Source organism: Eretmochelys imbricata, chromosome 5 (genome assembly GCF_965152235.1).
Source record: "Eretmochelys imbricata isolate rEreImb1 chromosome 5, rEreImb1.hap1, whole genome shotgun sequence".
NCBI lineage: Eukaryota > Metazoa > Chordata > Testudines > Cheloniidae > Eretmochelys > Eretmochelys imbricata.
This window is the reverse complement of record NC_135576.1, coordinates 58,234,769-58,259,039: the sequence shown is the minus strand read 5'-3', so window position 1 is coordinate 58,259,039 and position 24,271 is coordinate 58,234,769. Positions and strand designations below refer to the sequence as shown.

General features: G+C 40.3%; 1 protein-coding gene across 1 annotated transcript in view; it reads right to left on the bottom strand.

The window, feature by feature from the left end:
- Nucleotides 1-916: 916 nt before the first annotated feature.
- ADGRV1 (adhesion G protein-coupled receptor V1) overlaps nt 917-24,271 on the bottom strand; it is a 420,452-nt gene continuing 397,097 nt past the window's right edge. The window contains exons 89-91 of the mRNA XM_077818015.1: nt 13,373-13,564; nt 11,998-12,175; nt 917-1,035 (exon numbers count right to left, since the gene is read on the bottom strand). Of these exons, the coding sequence (XP_077674141.1) occupies nt 917-1,035; nt 11,998-12,175; nt 13,373-13,564 (489 nt within the window). The remainder of the gene's footprint in view (nt 1,036-11,997; nt 12,176-13,372; nt 13,565-24,271) is intronic.

Genomic DNA, 24,271 nt, shown 5'->3' with positions numbered 1-24,271 from the left:
ATGGAAGCTGGACAACAATACCTGTTAACAGCAGCAGGATATACTAGACAAGCATTATAACAACTAATTTATTTATTTTTTATTTAGGAACAAACTATAAAGGTTACACTTTAGTAAAAGATCCCAGACAACCTTCTTAAAGACAGTTTGACTGTCAAAGGTCTCTGATGTCGCTCAGTTACGCAAAATGCAATTATAAAATGCACTATTTCAAATTAAAATGTCCATACAACAAAACAAACCCAACAACAGTGTAACAGAACCCTCAAGATATGCATAGACCTACTGAGTAACTGAGTGATCTTATAACTGTCCTTTATCTCTCCTTCCCTTCTGTTTGTTTCTGACCCTCACATGTTGTGTCATGTCAGAATTTATATTGTAAGATCTCTGGAGCAAGTATTGTGTCTTTACTTGCTTCTGTGAAGTTCACAGTTGTTAGCTCTCAAAAACCAAAGAACATGTTACAGGGAGAGACTCTGTCATTAAAATCCTCTCCTGCTCAACTATAATTAACCACCTCAACTTCCATTTCCAGAAATATTATTTTTCACTTGGACAGTGCTCAGACTCAAATAATGACAGACATGTTTATATCAAATGAACTCTACTGGGTTTATTAAATGGTGTTACACATACAGGGTAATTAAAAAAAATCTACACTTCATGGAATATGTGCATCCACTTAGAGGATACAAATCTGGGCCAACTTCCATTGAATCTGTTGATGCTCAGTCACTGTAAAAATGTACAGGATATTTTCTGACATATAAAAAGAAAACCTACCATTCTTTGTTAATCATCCAGTACAGCTCACAGCATTCTACCACACAGCTGCATGTAGTGTTTTAGTGCAAAAGGAAATAAAAATATAAAAATATGGAGATTTGAATTTTAAAAAAAACAACCAATGGCGTTAGAGGTGAGTGTCTGCTATGGGTATTCTTCTAAGTTCTACAATCTGGGAGTTAGCCATGCTGCCTCCATCCTGGCTGCCATGGTAGGAATCATTATCACTGATATTGAGGCCTGCACCTGAAACACAAAGCCAAGAAACAAACAATGAGGACTGAAGACTGAAACAGCAAGGATGACATCATATCCTGTTACACAAGGAAACCTGCCCTACTTCTCTATTCTTATTACAGCAGCTCTTCTCCTCCCCCACAAAAGTACAGCAGATTTTCTGATATGGTCTACAGCTTTGCACCCACAGACTGTAGGCTCATTTAACTGAGGACACATCTCTGCACCTACATTGTTCATGTCTTTGCCCACAACGTAGGTCACTTAAATGTCTCAGTACCTGATTTGATGGTGTGAACAGGTACTTGGATGTCTACCTCACAGTCTCTGTTCCCCTGACATCACATGCATAAATGGAAGCCTGGTTAAGGTAGCGCTCAAAATTTGACCCTCAGGAGTTTCTTCTTAGGGGATTCATTTCTAGTGGTGGAATCTACCATATGATGCTAAAATGATCATTTCAGCTGTTTCAATAGGGTTCTACTTTCAGCATGACCAAATGGGCAGGTTAAATATCCCTCCTTAACCCTCCCTGCTTAAACCTACAACTGGCACTGGCTGATGCATTGTGCCTGTCCTCTAGTGCAAGATAACACTGTAGTAAACAAAGCATAAAAATGAACAGCTCTTATTTGGGCTTTTCGGGACTTGAGATTCAGATTTATTCAGAACTGCACATCAATGAAATTAAGTGTGGTAACTCCAAAACAGATTAACACCAGACATTACTTTCCAGTGAAATCAGTTACATATAGCCAAGGGCTAAGGAAAATTACACAGACTGGGCAAAATCCAGTGACTCCAGTGATTGCAAAGGAGTTACACCAGGAATGATATTTGGCTCATTAGGTTCCGAAAATGTCATGCTCATGAAAGCCATAATTTCCATTTTTTCAGGCTAAAATATTTTAAGAAATATAAATCAGTTGTAAAGCTGACTTCTTGCTCTTCTCTCCCTAGCTGGCATCCTAGGCTTTAGAATGTTTAGGAATGGTAAGGTCGGGAGTCAACAGTTTTCCTTTTAAGTTTCAGAAGGTCCTCATATTTTTTTAGGTCACCAGATGCTCTCTCTTTAGTAAGTTTCACCATGCACTTCCAAATAGGAAACTGGGGGGGGGGGGGGGGGGGGCGGGGGGGGGTAGGCTGAATATAGGAAATGTGAAAGATCAGCTATAAGACATAGGCTGTGATTTTGAATATGGAGAAGGACTAAGAAGGAAGCAAAGTGACAGGTTAACTTTTTCAAGAAGGTATGGATTCAGAGTAGCAGCTGTGTTAGTCTGTATTCGCAAAAAGAAAAGGAGTACTTGTGGCACCTTAGAGACTAACCAATTTATCTGAGCATAAGGTTTTGTGAGCTACAGCTCACTTCATCGGATGCATGTGAGCTGCAGCTCACGAAAGCTTATGCTCAAATAAATTGGTTAGTCTCTAAGGTGCCACAAGTCCTCCTTTTCTTTTTTCAAGAGGGTATAACACTCTGGGTGTGTGAATTCATTCAGGGGAGAGATCACTATCAAGCAAGAGAGGTGTAAAAAGCTGTCTGATGGGGCAGGATGTACCATAATGCTAGCTGTGGAGGAGTTTAGAGTCTGAATTAGCGAAGCTCTGAAGTTGAGGAGTAGGTCTATTAAAGCCAGTGTGCCTACTCCTACACTTAAAGTTAGACACTAAGTGCTTAATTACCTTAATGATGAAACTGTTTGAAATTGAAAAAAGCATAACTATTTTTTTTCCTTTTCTTGTTTTTTGCACTCTTTCCTTCTCTTAGATGGGGACTGTTTAGTTTAGAAAGGAGAGATACAATATAATGAGTGATATAAAGAAGGTAAATCAGACACTCATATTGGCCTCTTATTATGCAAGAACAAGATGGCATTCAATGAACTTGAAAGGCCACACATGTAAAATAGATAAATGAAAATTATTTTTTTGCACAAAACAATTAGCCTGTGGAATTTATTGCCACAAGATATCTTTAAGACAAAGAGGTGAATGGCTTTCAAAAAGGATTAGACACTTACATGTTTAATGAAGATTATTTTACAATGTACATGAACCCTCATGCTTCAGGTCATTAGGTAACCACTAACTGATGGTGTTAGAAAGAAATTTCTCTTGCAAACATGTTATTCCAGCATTGTCCATTGTGGGGGTTTCTTGAAGCATCTGGCAATGGTCATTATCAGAGACAAGTTTCAGAGTAGCAGCCGTGTTAGTCTGTATCTGCAAAAAGGAAAGGAGGACTTGTGGCACCTTAGAGACTAACAAATTTATTTGAACATAAGCTTTCGTGAGCATCCGATGAAGTGAGCTGTAGCTCACGAAAGCTTATGCTCAAATAAATTTGTTAGTCTCTAAGGTGCCACAAGTCCTCCTTATCAGAGACAAGATACTAGACTACATGTACTAATCTGATATTGCAGTACTTACATTCCTAAACATTCCTAAATATTCCTGGAACATGGCCAGGCAGCATCCTTTTAGGAAGGAGACAACAGATTGTTGTGTTTAAAATAGGTTAATTCCCTTTATAACAGTCATTGCTCTGACAAAATGTTTAGGAATTGATCCTTTTTAGGAATTAGAGTTTCAATGTAACCCGGGATACCAAACTACCAAACAGTTGGTCTACAGATTAGTGAGGCTAGGAGTGTTTACAAGACAAGGTTTGCAGAGTTCATTGGGCCAACTTGTTCTCAGTTTAGGGCCCATCTTGCCTCAGAACTAGATGTAATCATTTCAGAGTGAGCATGGTTACACTGCAAAACCAGCAAGGCCCCTCCAGTGACATCTACTGGTCAAAAGATTTATTCAGTGAATCCCAACACTCAACATACTTTAAAAATTGTTCCACATGAAGGGCCTAAGTTTGATCTTACTTAGCTGCCTGCACACGTATCAAGCTTTCACTATAATATCTGTGAAAAATGTTGAATGTTATTTTTATCTGTTGTACACATTTTTATCATATTATAAACACATAGACTATATTCTGTATCCATCACACTTTTTTAGTCAATGTGCAATATTAGACATTACATACAAAAATCTGATGGTAGATATACACACACTCTTACACTTTACATCTCGTTTTATGGGATTGGCTGGCTATAGAGGTTGGTAGAGTAATATGTCACCAACTGATCCTCTAGTGACAAATTTTAGGATTCAATGGAAATGAGTCCTTGGTCCTAGTGGAACCATGTCCCACATCCACTATTTCAGCTAGCACCTCTGTTGGCAGTAACAATGGAGAAGCCAATTGAATGGGCAGGGAAATCACCTTCTCCCCCTTTTCTCACCTTTTGACTTGTTCCTTTCAGACCGGATATGAGGTACATTGGTGAGGCAAGGTGGGAGAGCTAAGATTGCCATTGCCTGTACCATAGCTGTGGATAAAAAGGACTTTTCTCTACAAGGAGTTTATCCAGCACCTTTCAGGAATGCTAAACAACTGAACATTTCAGCCAATATTTTCAAAAGTGACTTCTAGTTTTGGGTTCCCAATCTGAGATAGGTTTCAGAGTAACAGCCGTGTTAGTCTGTATTCGCAAAAAGAAAAGGAGGACTTGTGGCACCTTAGAGACTAACCAATTTATTTGAGCATGAGCTTTCATGAGCTACAGCTCACTTCATCAGATGCATACCGTGGAAACTGCAGCAGACTTTATATATACACAGAGAATATGAAACAATACCTCCTCCCACCCCACTGTCCTGCTGGTAATAGCTTATCTAAAGTAATCATCAGGTTAGGCCATTTCCAGCACAAATCCAGGTTTTCTCACCCTCCACCCCCCACACAAATTCACTCTCCTGCTGGTGATAGCCCATCCAAAGTGACAACTCTTTACACAATGTGCATGATAATCAAGTTAGGCCATTTCCTGCACAAATCCAGGTTCTCTCACTCCCTCACCCCCCTCCAAAAACCCACCCCCATACACACACAAACTCACTCTCCTGCTGGTAATAGCTCATCCAAACTGACCACTCTCCAAGTTTAAATCCAAGTTAAACCAGAACATCTGGGGGGGGGGGGGGTAGGAAAAAACAAGAGGAAATAGGCTACCTTGCATAATGACTTAGCCACTCCCAGTCTCTATTTAAGCCTAAATTAATAGTATCCAATTTGCAAATGAATTCCAATTCAGCAGTTTCTCGCTGGAGTCTGGATTTGAAGTTTTTTTGTTTTAAGATAGCGACCTTCATGTCTGTGATTGCGTGACCAGAGAGATTGAAGTGTTCTCCGACTGGTTTATGAATGTTATAATTCTTGACATCTGATTTGTGTCCATTTATTCTTTTACGTAGAGACTGTCCAGTTTGACCAATGTACATGGCAGAGGGGCATTGCTGGCACATGATGGCATATATCACATTGGTGGATGTGCAGGTGAACGAGCCTCTGATAGTGTGGCTGATGGTATTAGGCCCTGTGATGGTGTCCCCTGAATAGATATGTGGGCACAATTGGCAATGGGCTTTGTTGCAAGGATAAGTTCCTGGGTTAGTGGTTCTGTTGTGTGGTATGTGGTTGTTGGTGAGTATTTGCTTCAGGTTGCGGGGCTGTCTGTAGGCAAGGACTGGCCTGTCTCCCAAGATTTGTGAGAGTGTTGGGTCATCCTTTAGGATAGGTTGTAGATCCTTAATAATGCGTTGGAGGGGTTTTAGTTGGGGGCTGAAGGTGACGGCTAGTGGCGTTCTGTTATTTTCTTTGTTAGGCCTGTCCTGTAGTAGGTAACTTCTGGGAACTCTTCTGGATTATAACATTCATAAACCAGTCGGAGAACACTTCAATCACTCTGGTCACGCAATCACAGACATGAAGGTCGCTATCTTAAAACAAAAAAACTTCAAATCCAGACTCCAGCGAGAAACTGCTGAATTGGAATTCATTTGCAAATTGGATACTATTAATTTAGGCTTAAATAGAGACTGGGAGTGGCTAAGTCATTATGCAAGGTAGCCTATTTCCTCTTGTTTTTTCCTACCCCCCCCCCCCAGATGTTCTGGTTTAACTTGGATTTAAACTTGGAGAGTGGTCAGTTTGGATGAGCTATTACCAGCAGGAGAGTGAGTTTGTGTGTGTATGGGGGTGGGTTTTTGGAGGGGGGTGAGGGGGTGAGAGAACCTGGATTTGTGCAGGAAATGGCCTAACTTGATTATCATGCACATTGTGTAAAGAGTTGTCACTTTGGATGGGCTATCACCAGCAGGAGAGTGAATTTGTGTGGGGGGGTGGAGGGTGAGAAAACCTGGATTTGTGCTGGAAATGGCCTAACCTGATGATTACTTTAGATAAGCTATTACCAGCAGGACAGTGGGGTGGGAGGAGGTATTGTTTCATATTCTCTGTGTATATATAAAGTCTGCTGCAGTTTCCACGGTATGCATCTGATGAAGTGAGCTGTAGCTCACGAAAGCTCATGCTCAAATAAATTGGTTAGTCTCTAAGGTGCCACAAGTCCTCCTTTTCTTTTTGCAATCTGAGATACTGAGTCTCAAAGTGAGCACGCAAAATGATGGCAGCCAAAATTAGCAGACTCTTTTGAAAATGTCGACCTGTTCAATACTATATTCAACGAATTATTGTGGGACGCTTACATGGCGTTGTGTGTTGTATTTTAATAACCGATTTACTTTTCAAATTATTTTTGATTTTGGAGGGTTTTTTACATTATTAACGCAGAAGGGCCAAATTCAGGCTGGCAGTGAACAAAACTTCCTTAAACATTGCAAATGTGGGTCATAAACCTGCCTTCCTTGGTTCTATCATCACTTGATAATCTCAGGTGTAGTGTGGTAGTGATTATGAGCCAAAAGTATGGTATGACTTCTAATGACTACTATAAACAGACCTGCTCCCCAAACAGCTTATTCATACCACAGGCAAGAGAAGGAGCAAAACTGTGCATCTAGGAATGTTTTGGAGGCTTTTATGTGTTGAACCTCCATTGGGCCCAGAGGGAGTGACTTCAGTAGAAAGGCAGGGGTGGGAGTGTTTGTGATTGGTGGGAATATGGTTCGGACTGAGAGGTCAGTAAGGCTAGCATTCAGTTCCGGCATTAAATTTATGCCTAAGGAGCAAAGCTTATGAGTAATTCACTGCTTGAAGCCAGCATCCACCGATTTTTCCCTTCATCCCATCCTTTTTTAACTACACTCCCCCCTTACATAACATGTGGAGATCCAGCAGCTTACTGCTTTCTAGACAGGAGGACTGAAGTGTAGCTGTGCTTAAATGGGAGTCACTTTAAAATGGTTTTATATCTTAATTACCCTAACCCCATGTATTAGAGTGAATCAGTCTTAAAGAGGAGGGGCTCATTAAGCTGTCAAGATGAGCTTGAGCACTAAAAAAGGAATCAGACAAAATGTGATTTAGCCCAAAATGAATGGGTATTATTAGATAATTAATGTAATTAGCAATAACTAATTATGGAATAATTATCCTTATTCAGTGGAAGCATAGTCCTTTGATTTATTATGAAAGCCATAAAAGAAATAAAATAAAATAAACCATTTAAGCCAACCTAATGACTAGCAGGAAACAAACAAGGTTTTAGCATCAATCAACAGGCAGTACATTTTTTTATATTATTTTTCCTGGAGTAATCTTTCCTTAATCCCTTGCACAGAGCTGAAGCTCTTGAAGTTATACAAACTACATGATACTGTACCCAATTTCTCTGCTTCCCTGGCACAATGCTGCATTGGAGCCAGCTTAACTGGCCACTGGAGAATTCCCCCATAGTGGAATCCTTGGGTGACGTAGACTCACCATAGTGGCTCCTGTAGTATTCCTTCCAATACGGGGGGGCTAGCTAATGGAAAGGGGACATAGCTGGGTGTTCTTATGTTCAGCAATTCCTGGCTGACAAACAACCCCTGAGATCATTGGCAGCAAACATAAATTAGAGAAACCTTCAGGTTGCTCTGAATTACCTCTGCATTTCATACCGGAGTGTCACAGAGACATCTTTGCTCATTCTCATGCTGACCAGTCCCTCAGGATCTGAGCCATTATTTCTAGCATAATTAGGGCTACCTGTAGAAGGTTCTGGATTGACAATCTTGGGGAATGAAGTCTTCTACTTATCCTTAGACCAGGTAAAACAAAGGCAACAGGAGTGCAAGCTTCCCCACCCCACTAAAATGCCTCAACCTTTTTCAAAAGGGGCTACCAGAAATGCACTGTGCAGTACAGGGCAGTCTGAACAACATGTTCATGCAATCTTAGGTCGTTCTCTTGAGTCTGCAGAAAGGGTGTCAGATAGTATTTAATAGGAACCAAATAGAAATGCTTTTCTTAATAACCTCAAATGAAAATGTATCTTTTCTCCTTTGCCTGCATCTTTTAATTGCTCTCTCGTTGTTTATCCCCATAATTGTATTATTTAACTCTGCCATGGATTTTGGATTAAGTGTGATGGGCCACAGCCACAAAGTTTGGATCCTCATTCAAACTCTTCTCTTCGGGATTTTCCTTGGATACATTAGACAGGTGGGGCCAGTTCAAATCTTGATTTGATTTGAATCTGGATTTGATTTATCTAGCTACTTTTATGATCTCCATTACTGGAGTTTTCCTAAAGCCTGGAGCTGTTCAGAACCAAGGTCTTGGCTCAAACTCACCTCTCATATAAAATAAAGTTGTGCTGAACTAAGGCAAACTATTCTTACTGTTGGTTAATAAACCGCCATCACATTAAATCCCTGCTACTCTCAAATTGGAACTGATGTTTTAAGGCCCACTCCTGCACACTCTTTACTATTGAATGTTGTGATTACTGCTGTGAATGGCTCAACTGACATCAAATGCAGCTGCACAAAACAATAAGCACTATTATTGGTGGTAAGCATGTGCAACATCTAACCCATAATGACGAAAGTCTCCATTATTATCAGGAATCATAGTTTTCCGTGATTAAAAAACAAAATTCTCCAATAAAAAAAACACAAAATCCACAATTTTCCACAATTAAAATGAAATGCTTAACTTTAGTTTCCCTAGCCACAATATATATAGGTATCAGTTGAACACAATGTTTTACTGATATACAGTAGAACCCCATTTATTCGAGCCTCCATTATCCGGCTGTCAGTATTAACTGAGTCACCAGCTGTCCGGGGCGAACAGTGACTGGGGCTCGGGAGGTCAGTCCCAGGCAGCTGCGTAATGGAGGCTCAGAAAACAGGGTTCTACTGTACGTTTTTATTTTTTCACAAAATTGTAAAAACTAAAGATTCTCTTTAAAAATGCAAATTCCAAGTTTTTCCATGGCAAATGGATTTCTAGGATCCCTGTTTATTACCAATTTTCTGTGTCATTCAGTTTCCCGAAGATTATTTTAAAAGCATATGGAAGGAAAAAATAAAACAAAAAAATAAAGGCCACAAATTTTTTAAATGAATGCCTGAAGCCAGCGGGAGCTACCAAGTGCTCAGAATTTTTGAAAATCTGGCAACTTATTTAGATACCCTATTATGGATTTAGGAATCTAATTTCAGGCACCCAATTTCGAAAATCTTGGCCAAAAACTGTACTAAATGCTACAGTAGTTAGCAGTAGACTGGGTGACAAAAGAAAAATGTGCTGAAAAATGTCCAGTAGAAATGAACATGTTCAGGAAATGAACCGCAGGTTGGACAATGTAAAAAAATACCATTGAAAGTGACAACCTATAAAGAAATAATTTGGTAGCTTTGTGCCTAACCCTAGAATAATCTTATAATTCCCTTTTTCATTAAAAAAACAAAAAACAAAAAACAAATCAATTGGCTTGTTAGGATATAGATATTCAGGCCTTAGGATATAGATATTCAGGCCTGTCTGCAAAGGCCTGTACTTTAAGAATTTAGGTGTATTCTTATCACTTGGCTAGTTCTAGAGGTATAAAAGAAAGAATCAAAATCACTGTCTGGCGGTGTAAGGGCCTTCTCTTACTGTGACAGTCTGAGACCCTGTTCTTAGGCTAAGGCCTTTGGCTAAGCAGCAGAGGCAGCCATAAGCTAGGAAGCGACCGGTCACCTCCTCACATCCCAAACTAGTCACATTGAAATAAGGTGCTATTGGGCTGTTAGGAATACAGTCCTGTCCTGATAGTGCCTATCACCTCCAGAGAAAGGGAAGTGCCTAGAAAATGTTAAAGGAAACTTAGTTTGATAGCATCCTGTGTGGCAAGAACTCACTTATCAATACTGGGATGTGAAATCCTCACTTCTGTATTGTTTTGTCATTATAGTTCCCACTTTGCTATTGTTTGTCTGTATAATCTCTGTCTGGTTCTGTGATTGTTCCTGTCTGCTGTATAATTAATTTTGCTGGGTGTAAACTATTAAGGTGGTGGGATATAATTGGTTACATAATCATGTTACAATATGTTAGGATTGGTTAGTTAAATTTCAGGAAAATGATTGGTTAAGGTATAGCTAAGCCGAACTCAAGTTTTACTATATAGTCTGCAGTCAATCAGGAAGTGAGGGGGTGGGTGTGTGGGTGGGAGAGATGGGAATAGGGAATGGGGGTGGAGAAATTGGAATCATGTTTTGCTAAAGAGGGGAAATGGGAACAGGGAATGGGGGTAAGGAAATTGCAATCATGTTTTGCTAAAGGGGGAAATGGGAATGGGGGTAAGGAAATTGGAATAATATTTTGCTAAGGGCAGGAATGGGAACAGGGACACAGATGTAAGGCTCTGTGGTGTCAGAGCTGGGAAGGAGGATACTAAGGAAGGAAACTGGAATCATGCTTGCTGGAAGTTCACCCCAATAAACATTGAATTGTTTGCACCTTTGGACTTCGGGTATTGTTGCTCTTTGTTCATGCGAGAAGGACCAGGGAAGGAAGTGGGTGAAGGAATAAACCCCCTAACATGGCTTACTATAGTTTTATAAAACAAAAACAAGTTAAGTGGCACCAGCAGAATGTGTATCTTTGTGTATTTATTGTAACATTGGCTGTTTATCTGGAAGCTGCACTGAATTAAATGTGGAGGACTTTCTCAAGCACAGAAAGGAACATGAACACTTTTAAATGGTTAGCGTTTCACAAACATAGGACTAAAGTTAAGGGTCCCCACTGTTGGGGTGCACTTTTTAATTAAATGGGAAACGTGCAACTGTTCAAGGGCAGTTCAGATTTAATGTACATATTCTCTGTCTTTATTACACACACATATGTAAAGTATAACATGAAGTCAAGATACAGTTATATTGTAATAGTATTCTTTCATATTTAAAATTATTATTTAAAATTATTATTTTAAATTATTATTTATGATACAGTACACACTACATTTATATAAACAAATGCATACAATATAGGTATAGTACTGCACCATATATTAGGAATTTAAATGAGAGAATACTATTTGAAGCTTAACTTCTGAGGGATCAATCCAATCTACACTGGAGTTAATGGGAATCATTCCATAGAGTTTAATAGGAGTTGGATTGAGTCATAAGACAGTATAAATACACTTATTAAAACAGCTGAAACCTGGTGAAGGGAGAGAGCCTGAACATCTATGCTGCTTTTATTAGCCCCACTGCGTAGGTCCCGCAAACCCAAGTCTGGGCTCAGACTCGCTGCTGTGGGGTTTGTTTGTTTATTTATTTGGTTTTGCTTTGCTATGTAGACTTACCCCTAAAGTACTTGGAGAAAAATGTTAAACTTTCAACCTTTCCTGGCTTCTGTTGGTTTGTATCACAAGCTTAATGTTATTCAAATGATGCTTTTGTAGGCCTATTTCCCTTGTTATTTCAAATAATATGGTCATTATTCTTAGTTCAGAGAATAACAGTTCACACCAAAACAAAAATGTTGCTCTAGATTTGTACTGGCAATCAAGAATGTGTTAGCAGCAATTGGATCTTCCCTTTTAGTGACTCCCTGAGAAACTGTTATGTTACAAAGCATAGCATACAGGCTTCTAGAAACCAAGAAAAAAAACTGCTACTCACCAGTTTTTAAAGCAAATATTAAGTCATCAAACTCTTGTGATTCCTCGTCAGACACCAATGAGCTGTTACTAAATCCTCCAGAAGTGTTGAAGGCATGCCCATTTTGCGGGCTCTGCTTAAAAGTAGCACTGGCCTGACTAGTTGGCCGCAAGGATGCCCTCTCCCAGTCTGCTGGCACCTTAAATGAGTTTAAAAGTCTCAAAGCTGCAGTTATCATCAAAAGCTATAGTACATGAATAGTTCTGTCTGTCCACATTCTTAACCAGACCCTCTTCACTGCCGTATCTGAATGGTTTGAACCCATGACTATGCAGGATCAGGGGAGTCATAATGGGCTTTTTTGGCACCTCTTCCTAGGGAAAGTCTAGCTCAATGTTTTTCTCTTTAAAATTACTGTAATTGATTACAAGTAATTTGGCTTTGTGTTCATTATGAATGGTCTAGTTGGTTTAAAAAAGTCATCCAACTTTTCCCCATATCTGAAGATTCTCCTCAGGTACAGAGAAGTTCTAATTAAAGTACTCTAAAATTCCATTGAAAATCTCTTTGTTTGTTCTTTCTTTGAATGTCAACGTGGTTGCCTTTCCCCATCTCCTGAGACCCTCCAAAACAGTCTGTCTTTCCTCTCCATACCATCTAAGATCCTCTTTCTTTCCACTTGATACGACCCTTCACTGGCGCCCCACTCTCCCTCCCATCCCACGACAATCTTATTTATTTGTTTAAATAATTCATCTTCATAATATTATGTGCCTTTGAAAATGCTGGGGCAGAGCTTGGTAGTACATCCCATCAGCCACCTAATTCAAAACTAGAACTGGCCAGAAAACAGAATTTCTGTCCCAGAAAAAAAATGAGTTTGAATTGTTTTTGATTCACAGAACTCATCATGTGACAAATCCAATTGTGACATCCATAAAGATCAGAAGTGAAAACCTGGCCCTACTGAAGTCAACAGGAGTTTTGCCATGGACTTCAATGGGGCCAGGATTCACCCCAGAATTACAGTAACCTGGAAAGTATTTTATGTTGACTGTGACCTACTTTTCAAATACTCAATCCATGGCCTTATAACAAAGCTAATAAGCAATGTAAAAAAAAGGGTGGGTGGGTGGGGTGATCTATAGCTCTGATGTTACCAGAGAGCTGTAATTCAGAGGAGCGCTACCATGACTGACAATAGCAACTTTTATTGTACAAGCTAACATCATTATATATCCCCCCCCCCCCCAAATTCAGACATGAAGCATAAAAACAAAAATAATCCCACCCCGGCAATTCACAGGTGGTCATCTCACATCTATGTATATCACTGTTTCCCCATTCAGCTTTACAGTAAGTATGATAATGATTATGAGGTATAGAATACAGGTACCTCTTCTATAGCACTGATCAGGTTCTGAGTAGACTTGCTGATCTCTCCTCCTGCTGGGGGCATCCCACTGCCATGTGTGAAGAAGGCGGAGCCTGGGCTTGTGTGTCCATTCATATCTATGGTGTAACTTGCTTTCACAGGGCAACAAAGCTGGTTGTGTAGGATAAAATACACCACAAAGACGTAAAGACCCTGGAGAAAAGGAAAGCATCAGTGAAATGAAGCAATCCTAGATTGGGAACACAGAGTCATGACAAGATTCTACATGCCGTAGCAGATGCCCTCTTTTACTCCAACAGCCAATGGTTCATGTGATTGGGATATGAAACACTGAATCACAAGAGCAGGTGTCATTGTAAAACTCAGGTTTAGAAGTTAACAGTAAGCGTAATCTTATGTCCTGAGGCCCCCAGTAATGGTCATTAAAAATGATTATCTGGTTAACCCACCCAGTTGTGAAGCCAAGATCAGAGCAAAAAACAAGTTTCGCAGCCATCACAACAGTGAGAAAACAGGTTTAGGGACTGCTTTACAACAGAAACTGGCAACTGCTCACCACTTATTTTATTCTGCCAGCCACTATTTTTTGTTCTCATATTGACCTGCTGGCTTCTTACATTCCTGCTCTAACATCAATCTCATGCAAACTGCTTTGCTGCCATCATTGATATCAAGCTGCAGTTTTAAAAGAAATTCTCCATGCTACTCCCTAATTGAACAGTGGCTTTCATTTATGATTTTTACAAGAGCCCCACTGTGTGTGTCTCTGTGGCTCTTCTTTAAAACTTGCTAATTTTGACCTTTAAGTTGAGCCAACACAAAGTGTTAAAACTGTGTCTTTTGTCTGCACAAAAATCATATCATTTAACTTTTGGGACTGAAATCTGACTCTCTCTTTCTGGTCTGATTGTTAAATTATATGAATATTGGGTGTGGGCAGAAGGGAACAACTTTTTAAATAAAGAAGAAGGAGTTAATTCCGAGATCTGCAGAAAGGAGAATTCTAGAAGGCTTCCTTTTATTGAATTTGCATTGTTTTAATGGCTCCCTCTGTCGTCAGGACTTATTTAAAAACTAAATAGGGCAAGTCGTTTGAAATGTACCCTACAGGCATGAAACTTGTAATTGAGCTTATAAATAGTAAATGAGCTTTCATTTAGCCTCTTATTCTGAAGAATTTCTAATGTTTGCAACTTTAAATATGAAACGAGACTGGGAACACCCAGTTTCTGCATGTATGTACACCTACGCAACAGAGACTGAAACCACTTTATCAGAGAGTCACAGATTCATAGATTTGAAGGCCAGAAGAGACCCTTATGATTATCAGGGCCAGATTAAAGACTTTTAGAGCCCTATGCACTATGGAAATTTGGGGGGGAGGGTGGATGCTACCTATCTTAGACTAGATAGAGAGGGCCCAAGCCTGTGGGGTTGCTTCCCTCTGCATAAGAATGGGGAAGGGGTACTATACCCTGTATGCAGCCAGGGACCTGCTCCCAGTCCCACCTATTCCTGATCTCAGGCTCAACTGCTGGTAGGAGTAGTAAATCCCCAGCCCTGCTTCTGCCTCTGGGCTCTTGTCTTGCCTCGGGCCTGGTAGGATCTGAGTGCAGCTGGGGTGGGCAAGTTGCTTCCTGCACTATTGATCGTGGGTGCAAAACCTAGGGCACTATGACCCTGTGAGCCAGATCACAACACCACTCACTCACTCATTCACCTGGGGTGGCCAGGCTAAATCTGAAATAGGGGTCCTGTGCAAGTGCACCCAGTGCATATTGGTTAATCCAGGCCTGATGATCATGTAATACAAGAAGATGAAACCCCCAATCGGCTGAATACCATAAAAATGCCCCCTAAAACTATTGCAATGTTTACTTCAGATTTTTGCAAAACAAGTTTAAGAGCAATAAAAATGTTAAACAATTAACTGTATTGATAAAAAAAGATTTTTTTACTGGATGGTCTGTTTTTGTTTCTCAGTTTCTCTCTTCGGGGAGGGGAGCCTTGTGAAAACTGAGTGGTGAGGTAAGTCTGTAAATTTAAAAATTAAAGCACATAGTACATACTTTTTTCTTTTTTTTTTTTTTAAACCAAAGGAACTATTGAACAGGAGCTAAAACATCCTCCCACTCTAAAAACAAATCTAAGGACTTTTAGGTGGATTGGACATAATGGGATCAGCAACTGAAACATTTTCTGTAAAAAAGTTAAGTATAAATTAGGGCTGTCAAGCGATTAAAAAATTAATTGCAATTAATCACACTGTTAAACAATAAGAGAATACCGTTTATTTAAATATTTTGGATGTTTTCTACATTTTCAAATATATTGAGTTCAATTATAACACAGAATACAAAGTGTACAGTGCTTACTTTATATATTTACTTTTGATTACAAGTATTTGCACTGTAAAAAAACCAAAAGAGTATTTTTCAGTTCACCTAATACAAGAACTGTAGTGCAATCTCTTTGATTTGAAAGTTGAACTTACAAATCTAGAATTACGTACAAAAAACAACTGCATTCAAAAATAAAACAATGTCAAACTTTAGAGCCTACAAGTCCATTCAGTCCCATGTCAGCCAATTGCTCAGACAAACAAGTTTGTTTATATTTGCAGGAGATAATGCTGCCTGCTTCTTGTTTACAATGTCACCTAAAAGGGAGAACAGGCTTTCTCATGGCACTGTTGTAGCTGGCGTCCCCGCAAGATATTTACGTGCCAGATGTGCGAGAGATTCATATGTCCCTTCACGTTTCAACCACCATTCCAGAGGTAATGCATCCATGCTGATGACAGGTTCTGCTTGATAACAATCCAAAGCCGTGCGGACCAATGCATGTTCATTTTCATCATCATTTCAGGCTACCAGCAGAAGGCTGATTTTCTTTTTTGGTTGTTTGCTGTAGTTTCTGCATCGGAGTGTTGCTCTTTTAAAACTTCTGAAAGCATGCTCCACACCTCAACCCTCTCAGATTTTGGAAGGCACTTCAGATTATTAAACCTTAGGTCAAGCGCTGTAGCTATCTTTAGAAATCTCACATTGGTACCGTCTTTATGTTTTGTAAAATCTGCAGTGAAAGTGTTCTTAAAACTAACGTGCTGGGTCATCATCTAAAACTGCTATAACATGAAATATCTGGCATAATGTGGGTAAAACAGAGCAGGGGACATACAGTTCTTCCCCCAAGGACTAGAGCCACAAATTTAATGGTTTTTTTTGTTTTTTTTTTTAAATGAGCATCATCAGCATGGAAGCATGTCTTTTGGAACGGTGGCCGAAGCATGAAGGGGCATACAAATGTTTAGCACATTGGGCACATAAATACCTTGCAGCGCCATCTACAAAAGTCCCATGCAAATGCGTGTTCTCACTTTCTGGTGACATTGTAACGAAGTTGGCAGCATTATCTCTCTTAAATGTAAACAAACTTTTTTGTCTAAATGATTGGCTGAACAGGAAGTAGGACTGAGTGGACTTGTAGGCTCTGAAGTTTTACATTGTTTTGTTTTTGGTGCAGTTATGTAACAAACAAACAAAATATACATTTGTAAATTGCACTTTCGCGATAAAGAGATTGCACTGCAGTACTTGTATGAGGTGAATTGAAAAATACAGTTTCTTTTGTTTCCATCATTTTTACAGTGCAAATATTTGTAATAAAAATAATAATATAAAGTGAGCAGCGTACACTTTGTACTGTATTGTAATTGAAGTCAATATATTTGAAAATGCAGAAAAAATCCAAAAATGTTTTATACATTTCAATTGGTATTCTATTGTTTAACAATGCAACTAAAACTGCGATTAATAGTGATAAATTTTTTATCATTATTAATTTTTTGAGTTAATTGCATGAGTTAACTGCGATTAATCGACACCCCTAATATAAAGCATAAAAAGGTATGAATGATGATTGTTGTTGAAGCAATTCTAAGAAGAACTGATGATAGTGAAATCATTGCACTCCGGAGTTCAGACAGTCTCTAGAAATTCAGTCTCTAAGAACCCATTCATAAAAGTTGCACATATATTTTATGTACCGTTTGCATTTTTCAAAAAGAATCTGCATGTTGAAAATGACTCACGTCAAAACTACGCACTTCCTTCCCATCGAATTGCAAGGATATAAGATTTTGCTGTGGAAGGCCAAATTCTGCCAGGCCCTGTCATACATCCTGGCAGTAGACACTCTGCCAGAAAAACTTGATATGATGCAAAGTGCCACTGAGGATTGGCAGTCAACTAGCGCTGCTGCAAAAGCAGATTGAACTGGCCAATGCGGGGGCATGATTAGGTAACTATAGCGCCCCAGTGGAAACTAAAGCTACATCCTATATAGAAATGTCAAGGGAAGACAGGTGGTGGTACTAGCCTGGGTAAATCATCTCAAATGAATCTGCTTGGAACATACTAGAGCAGGCAGTGCAAAAAGATGCCCTTTGCACTTCCTTCCCTCTTCCCTGTGCCAGCAAGAGTGAATCTGGCTTGAAACATTCTAAACTTTCCCTGGGCACCTCAAAGGGAGTGTGTGCTCTTCCAACAAGAAAGAAAAGGTCAATTCAGAACAACTGCTATCCCTGAAGTAACTGGATGAATTAATTGGGAGGCATAGGGAATCCCTGGTCACATCCCCTTTCTCCCACGCATACGCCATGCCAGCATGAGGTATGAGTTTCTAGAGTGGCTCCATACCACCAGAAGATACACCAATTTAGGCTGGAATCTGCCAGTGACCAGAGATCAAGCTCCATTACCAAACGCAAGAATCTGGAACAGAGGTTGGCTCTCTGCAATGCTAGTACATGAGAAGAAGGGTACCTTTAGAGGGTTTAAGGCAGGAGTACAGGCTGCCAACAACAGAAGGCAGTATGGTTGTTTTGTGCACAGAGCACTGCACTGCACAGCCCAATTCCAAAAGAGAGCAGTGACATAATTATGTGACTATGGAGACCCAGAAGAGATTAAAGCTGCCCTCACTTATGTGGCAGGTGGCTGTTTGCTGCTCCTTGTCAGCCCAAGCCTCCAGCTCAACTTATTCCACTATATTAATTCTATTATTAAACATTTAGATTGCAGAAGTACCTGGAGGTCTTGATCTGGGATCAGTGCCCCATTGTGCTAAGCACTGTATGAATGAATAGAACAAAGACAAGTCCCTTTTCCAGAAATCTCATAGTTAAGGCTAGCTGCAACAGGTGGATGAACAAATAAGTGGATGTGAAGGACAAGGCAAAAAGATGGGGGTATATGCATAAGTAAGTAGGCTCAGTGGTCACAGTGGGATATTATCCTAATCAGATTAGTAGCTACTATGGAGGTTTAATTTTGAGTGTATTTCAAACACTTGCAGTCCAGAGAAACCGTTATTATATTAGTCGAGGTTCAGAGAGATTGAGAGACCAACCAGATTCATCTGTACAATTCAACTCTTAAAATAACCCTTCTTGGAGTTACACAGTAGTGGGGAACACATAGCGACAATTTACTAGCAGCGGGTAGGCTTCAACACCCCAGGCTCATGGCAACAAAGCATCGTTATAGAAGAGCCCCATCGTTATAGAAGAGCCTCTGCTACACTTAAGGTTAAGACCAACTGCTGTTGGCTGGGTACATCTGTCTCATCTATAATTTCAGTACTTTTTTTTGTAAGTACACTCTTGGTCCAGAGGGGCTGGTATTAATCATAAAATAGTTTTAAGGTCAGCGACTTACAGAGTGTATTCCCCAATTTAAAATAGTCAGTTATAATCTTGCAAGAGCAGACACAGAGACAAACAGCAGAGATACTTCTCTCAGGACCTGGAAGTCTGTCCGTGTTCTTATGAGAGCCAAGCAGCAGTGGCAATCGTGATGGTTCCTGTTGAAGGCTGGGGTGGAATTTCATAATGTGAGGTTCAGAGGGACTTCCACATTTTAATACACACTTATGATGAAATTGCTAATCTGTGTTTTTCCATAATGAGTACATAGATTACTCAGATAACCTGTCCGAGTCAAAGGGCACACAAGCAGTCACTGGCTAAGTCAGATATTAGAAACATGAATCCTGACTCTGAGGCCATGTCTACGCTATCACTTATGTCAGCAAAATTTATGTTGCTCCTGGATGTGAAAAAACCCCACCCCTGAGTGACATAAATTCGCCAGCATAAGCAGTAGTGTACACAGCATTATGTTGGTGGGAGAACTTCTCCTGCCAAAATAGTTACCAAAATAGCTCATTGGGAGTGGTTTAATTATGTCACTGACAGAGCTCTCTCCCATCAGCATAGAGAAGCTATGGGGATCTTACAGTGGCACAGCTGTATCGGTATAGCTCTGCCGCCGTAAGCTTAACTAATGTAGACATAGCCTTAGTTCTCTCACCCCTGTGCTCTCACTATTACAACACTGCCATCCAAGCAGAAGCTGAGAAAGCAACTTAAATTATGACTAGGGAAAGCAACACTCCTTGCTATGCACCATTTACATAAGCATTACTTTCATAGACTCATACATTGCAAGGCCAGAAGGGCCCATTGTGATAATCTAGTCTGTACTCCTGTATAACACAGGCCATAGAACTTCCCCAAAATAATTCCTAGAGCAGATCATTTGGAAAAACATCCAGTGTTGATTTAAAAATGGTCAGTGATGGAGAATTTACCGTGACTCTTGGTAAATTGATCCAATGGTTAATTACTCTCACCATTAAAAACTCTGCAATTGTAGAGTCTAAACAACTCTCAGACCTTTGATTCCCAGCCTTTCTCTGCTAGATTGAAGAAACCATTATTAAATATTTGTTCCCCATGTAGATACTTATAGACTGCAATCCAGTCATCACTTAACCTTCTCTTTGTTAAGCTAGATTGAGTTCCGTGAGTCTATCACTATAAAGGCATGCCTTCTAATCCTTTAATCATTCTTATGGCTCTTCTCTGAACCCTCTTCCGTTTACCAACATCCTTCTTGAATTGTGGGCACCGGAACTGGACACGATATTCCAGCAGGGGTCACATCACTGACAAATATAGAGATAAAATAACCTCTCCCTAGTTCTACTCAAGATTCCCCTATTTATGCATTCCAGGATAGCTCTTTTGGCCACAGCATTACACTGGGAGCTCATGTTCAGCTGATTATCCACCACAACCCCCAAATCTTTTTCAGAGTCACTGCTTCCCAGGATAGAGTCCTCCATTCTGTAAGTATGACCTACATTGTTTGTTCCCAGCTGTATACATTTACATTTAGTGGTATTAAAATGCATATGGTTTGCTTGCAGCCAGTTTACCAAGCGATCTAAATTGCTCTGAATTAGTGACCCATCCTCTTCATTATTTACCACTCTCCCAATTTTTGGGTCATCTGCTAACTTCATCAGTGATGATTTTAAGTTTCTTCCAGGAGTCTGGTGCGGGGGTGAGGGGCATGGAGGGTCCAGTGTCCCCCCACCAGCCACCCAGGTGGAGAGAGGAAGGGGCGGGGACAGAGCCTTTCTGGCAGCTCAGTAGCAGCTGCCTACAGCAGCTGCCTGGGAGAGAGCCTGGCTGTGGTGGCAGTGGGCTGTCCCCCACCCAGGCTCGGCTTCTGGGGACAGCGGCTGAATGAGCCAGAGATCCCCACCCTGGCACATTCGGCCCCTGTCTCCAGAAGCCGAGCCTGGGCATGGAGCAGGCTGCTGCTGGCCCCCTCCCCAGCCAGGCTCTCTCCCAGGCAGCTGGCTACGCTGCACGGAGCAGCGACCAGGAGTGGCTTTGTCCCACTCCCCGGGTCTGGGTGCCAGGGAGGGCAGGGGGTTGCCAAACATGCCAGAGGAAGCTGGAGCAGCAGCAGGTAATGTGGGGTGTGGGAGAGAGCATGGGGTCTCGGGTGGGGCGGAAGGGAGACACGTGAGGAGGTCACGTATCCTCTGCTTTAGCTGGTGCCTCCCAGCATGGGGAGGCACCAGTCATCTGGTCGTTGATAAAAATGTTAAATAGCATAGGGCCAAGAACAAATCCATGTGGGACACCAGTAGAAACAGACCCACTTGATGACAATTCCCCATTTACAGTTACATTTTAGGACCTATTAATTATCCCATTTTAATCTATTTAAGGTGTGACATGTTAATTTTATATCAATCTAGTTTTTTAATCAAAATGTCCTGCGGTACTAAATCAAACATCTTACAGAAGTCTAAGTACATTATGTCAACACTATTACCTTTATCAGCCAAACCTGTAATCTTATAAAAAATATCAATTTAGTTTGACAAGATCTATTTTCCATAAACCCATGTTGATTTGCATTAATTGTATTATCCTTCTTTAGTTCTTTATGTTGCCGAAGACGAATGTCAGGCTGACAGGCCTATAATTACCCAGGTCATCCTGTTCACGCTTTTTATAAATTGGCCCAACATTATCTTTCTTCCAGTCTTCTGAAACTTCCCCAGTGCTCCAAGACTCATTGAAAATCATCGTTAATGGTCCATAAGCTTCTCAGACAGCTCTTTCAAAACTCTTGGAGGCAAGTTATCTGGACTTTCTGATTTAAAATGTCTAACTTAAGTAGCTTCTGTTAACATCCTCAAGATAGAATAGTGGAATGAAAAGAGTGTTATCACCATATGATGAGATATCATCTGTTTTTTTCTCCACATATAAAACAGAAATATTTGTTAAACACTTTTGTGAGTTTTTTAAATTATGATTGACAATTCTTCCATTTCCATCTAGCAATGGACCAATACCATTATTAGGATTCTTTCTGTTCCTAATATATTTTTTAAAATTCCTTCTTATTGTCTTTAACAGTGTTGGCCAGAGATTTCTCTTTGTGCCCTTTGGCTTCGCTTATCAATTTTCTACAATTCCTATCTTTTGATATTCACTACTATATTCACTACTATCAACGTCCCTTCTCCCATTTGTTGTATTTTTTGTTTTATTTATTTATTATTTTATTTATTTTTTACACTCTCCCTCTAAACCAGTTTGCTTTTCCACCAGCATGGCCTTCTTCCTCAATTGTGGAATTATGGCTTTTGGAGCATCTACCATAGTGTTCCTAAATGATTCCCGGTTATCATTCAAAACTTTCTGATTAAATTCTTCCTTCCAGCTGATATGACTCATATTTGTTTTCAGCTTTGTGAAACTGGCACTGTTAAAGCACCAAGTATATATATTATTGGCTGGGACGCCATATTATAAAATATCAATACATGATCACTTGTATCTAAGCTACCTGTTTTTAACAGACAGAAGAGTTTTGCTAACTGAAAAAAAGTGGATCCTTCTTTGACTCACTCCTCCAACTGACCCCAGTAAGTCTGGAGTATATGCATTACACAGATGAGTTGGTGCAGTGATGCTACTTGCTCTCATGTTGTTATGTATATACTCAAAGGGATCTTACGTATACTCTCACTACACTTATTGACTGTTGCAAAATCTAAGTGTACTCACTTTGCTTTTGTGCAATTATGTGGTTCTGAATATACAATGCTGAGTTCCAACAGCTGTGAAAACTGAAATGCCCTGCACCAGAGTACATTGACCTATGCCTATTTTAGCTAGAAGTCAATATTAGTAGCAACTGATTGTTTGCTTTGAAAGAGCATTAGAAAAGCGCACACACCAGTGTTGTGTGTAGTGGCAGCTTTCACAGTATTACGGCTCTTTCTGAAAAGCACTCCTCAATGACTATGTAAATAAGGGGGTAGCAAAGCAATGGATTTTGCTCTTATGTTTGTTATTAATTGCTTTGACCAAGCTGGTACTATTCTCAGTGACAATTAAGTCAACTTCCAGAAGCCAGGTACCCATCTTCTAGCCAGATGTCTAGAATTTCTTGCATACTTTCAATCCAATATGTTTAGGGATATGTGGGGACATGGTCTTTGCTGAGGCGCTCACGGTGAACATGGAAAGGTTATACTGATGGCACTACCAGACCTGCAGCATGATGGGGAAGGAAGGGGCAAGTCAACTGGTAACAAAAGCACCAGTTCAGTGAGGCCAGCCAACTACTCCAGCAGGGGATCAAAGATAAACAGGCACAGGTAAGCAAGGTATTTATGATGCTCAGGTGCCAGCAGTGCACCTAATACCATCTTTATCAGAAGTTCGAAAAATTCTGATAAATACAAGGTTGGCCTCACTGTTCTCGAGACCATTCTACATCTTTTGTGCAAAAATAAGGGTTGCCGAGAGCCAGTGTCCTGTACAAACTTCAGAAATTTGTGGCCATATCTCATAAGTTAGTTCTGTGATGTGTGGGGGTGAGGCTGAAACTACTTGAACTTAGAATGAAAAGGTTACAAGATGAGACTAGTCCTAACACTGCTGCTCTGGTGTTGCTTTTTTCATACTGAGAGTGGCTGTGGCAGAGAAGGGAGGACTAGAGGACAGAAGTGCTGGTGCTGCTACTGGTACCTGAAACAGAAGAGCAGCGCTCCTACCAGCCGAAGAGTAGAATAACCTGAAAGTGAGGAAGGACAGACAGTGTCAGGTGGCCTGCTGCCACCACTTTTCTTCTGCACATATGGTGATTCGCTGGAAATTGTGGGCGTGATATTGAACTCAGACTGCGCAGCCTGGGTTTTTTTTGGCTGTATTGGAGCATACTCATCATACACTAAATAGAATGTTTCTTACTAAGATGATTCGATACAGGGGTGCCAGTCAGGTCTTGTGAATCTACCACAGCAACTACACTTGTACAACATGGGCCAGATCTTCACAGTCTTACCCGTCTCCCCAACCTCAGCTGCTTTGAACAAGGGGTACCAATATTAACTTCTGGTTTTTGTCTTCTTGTTACTTCTGTTCTAGCAGCCAACAACTTCAGTACAGACATTGCTTGGCTCTCAGCAGAAGCACAGAATACATGCACATCCTCACACAAATGTATACAGATC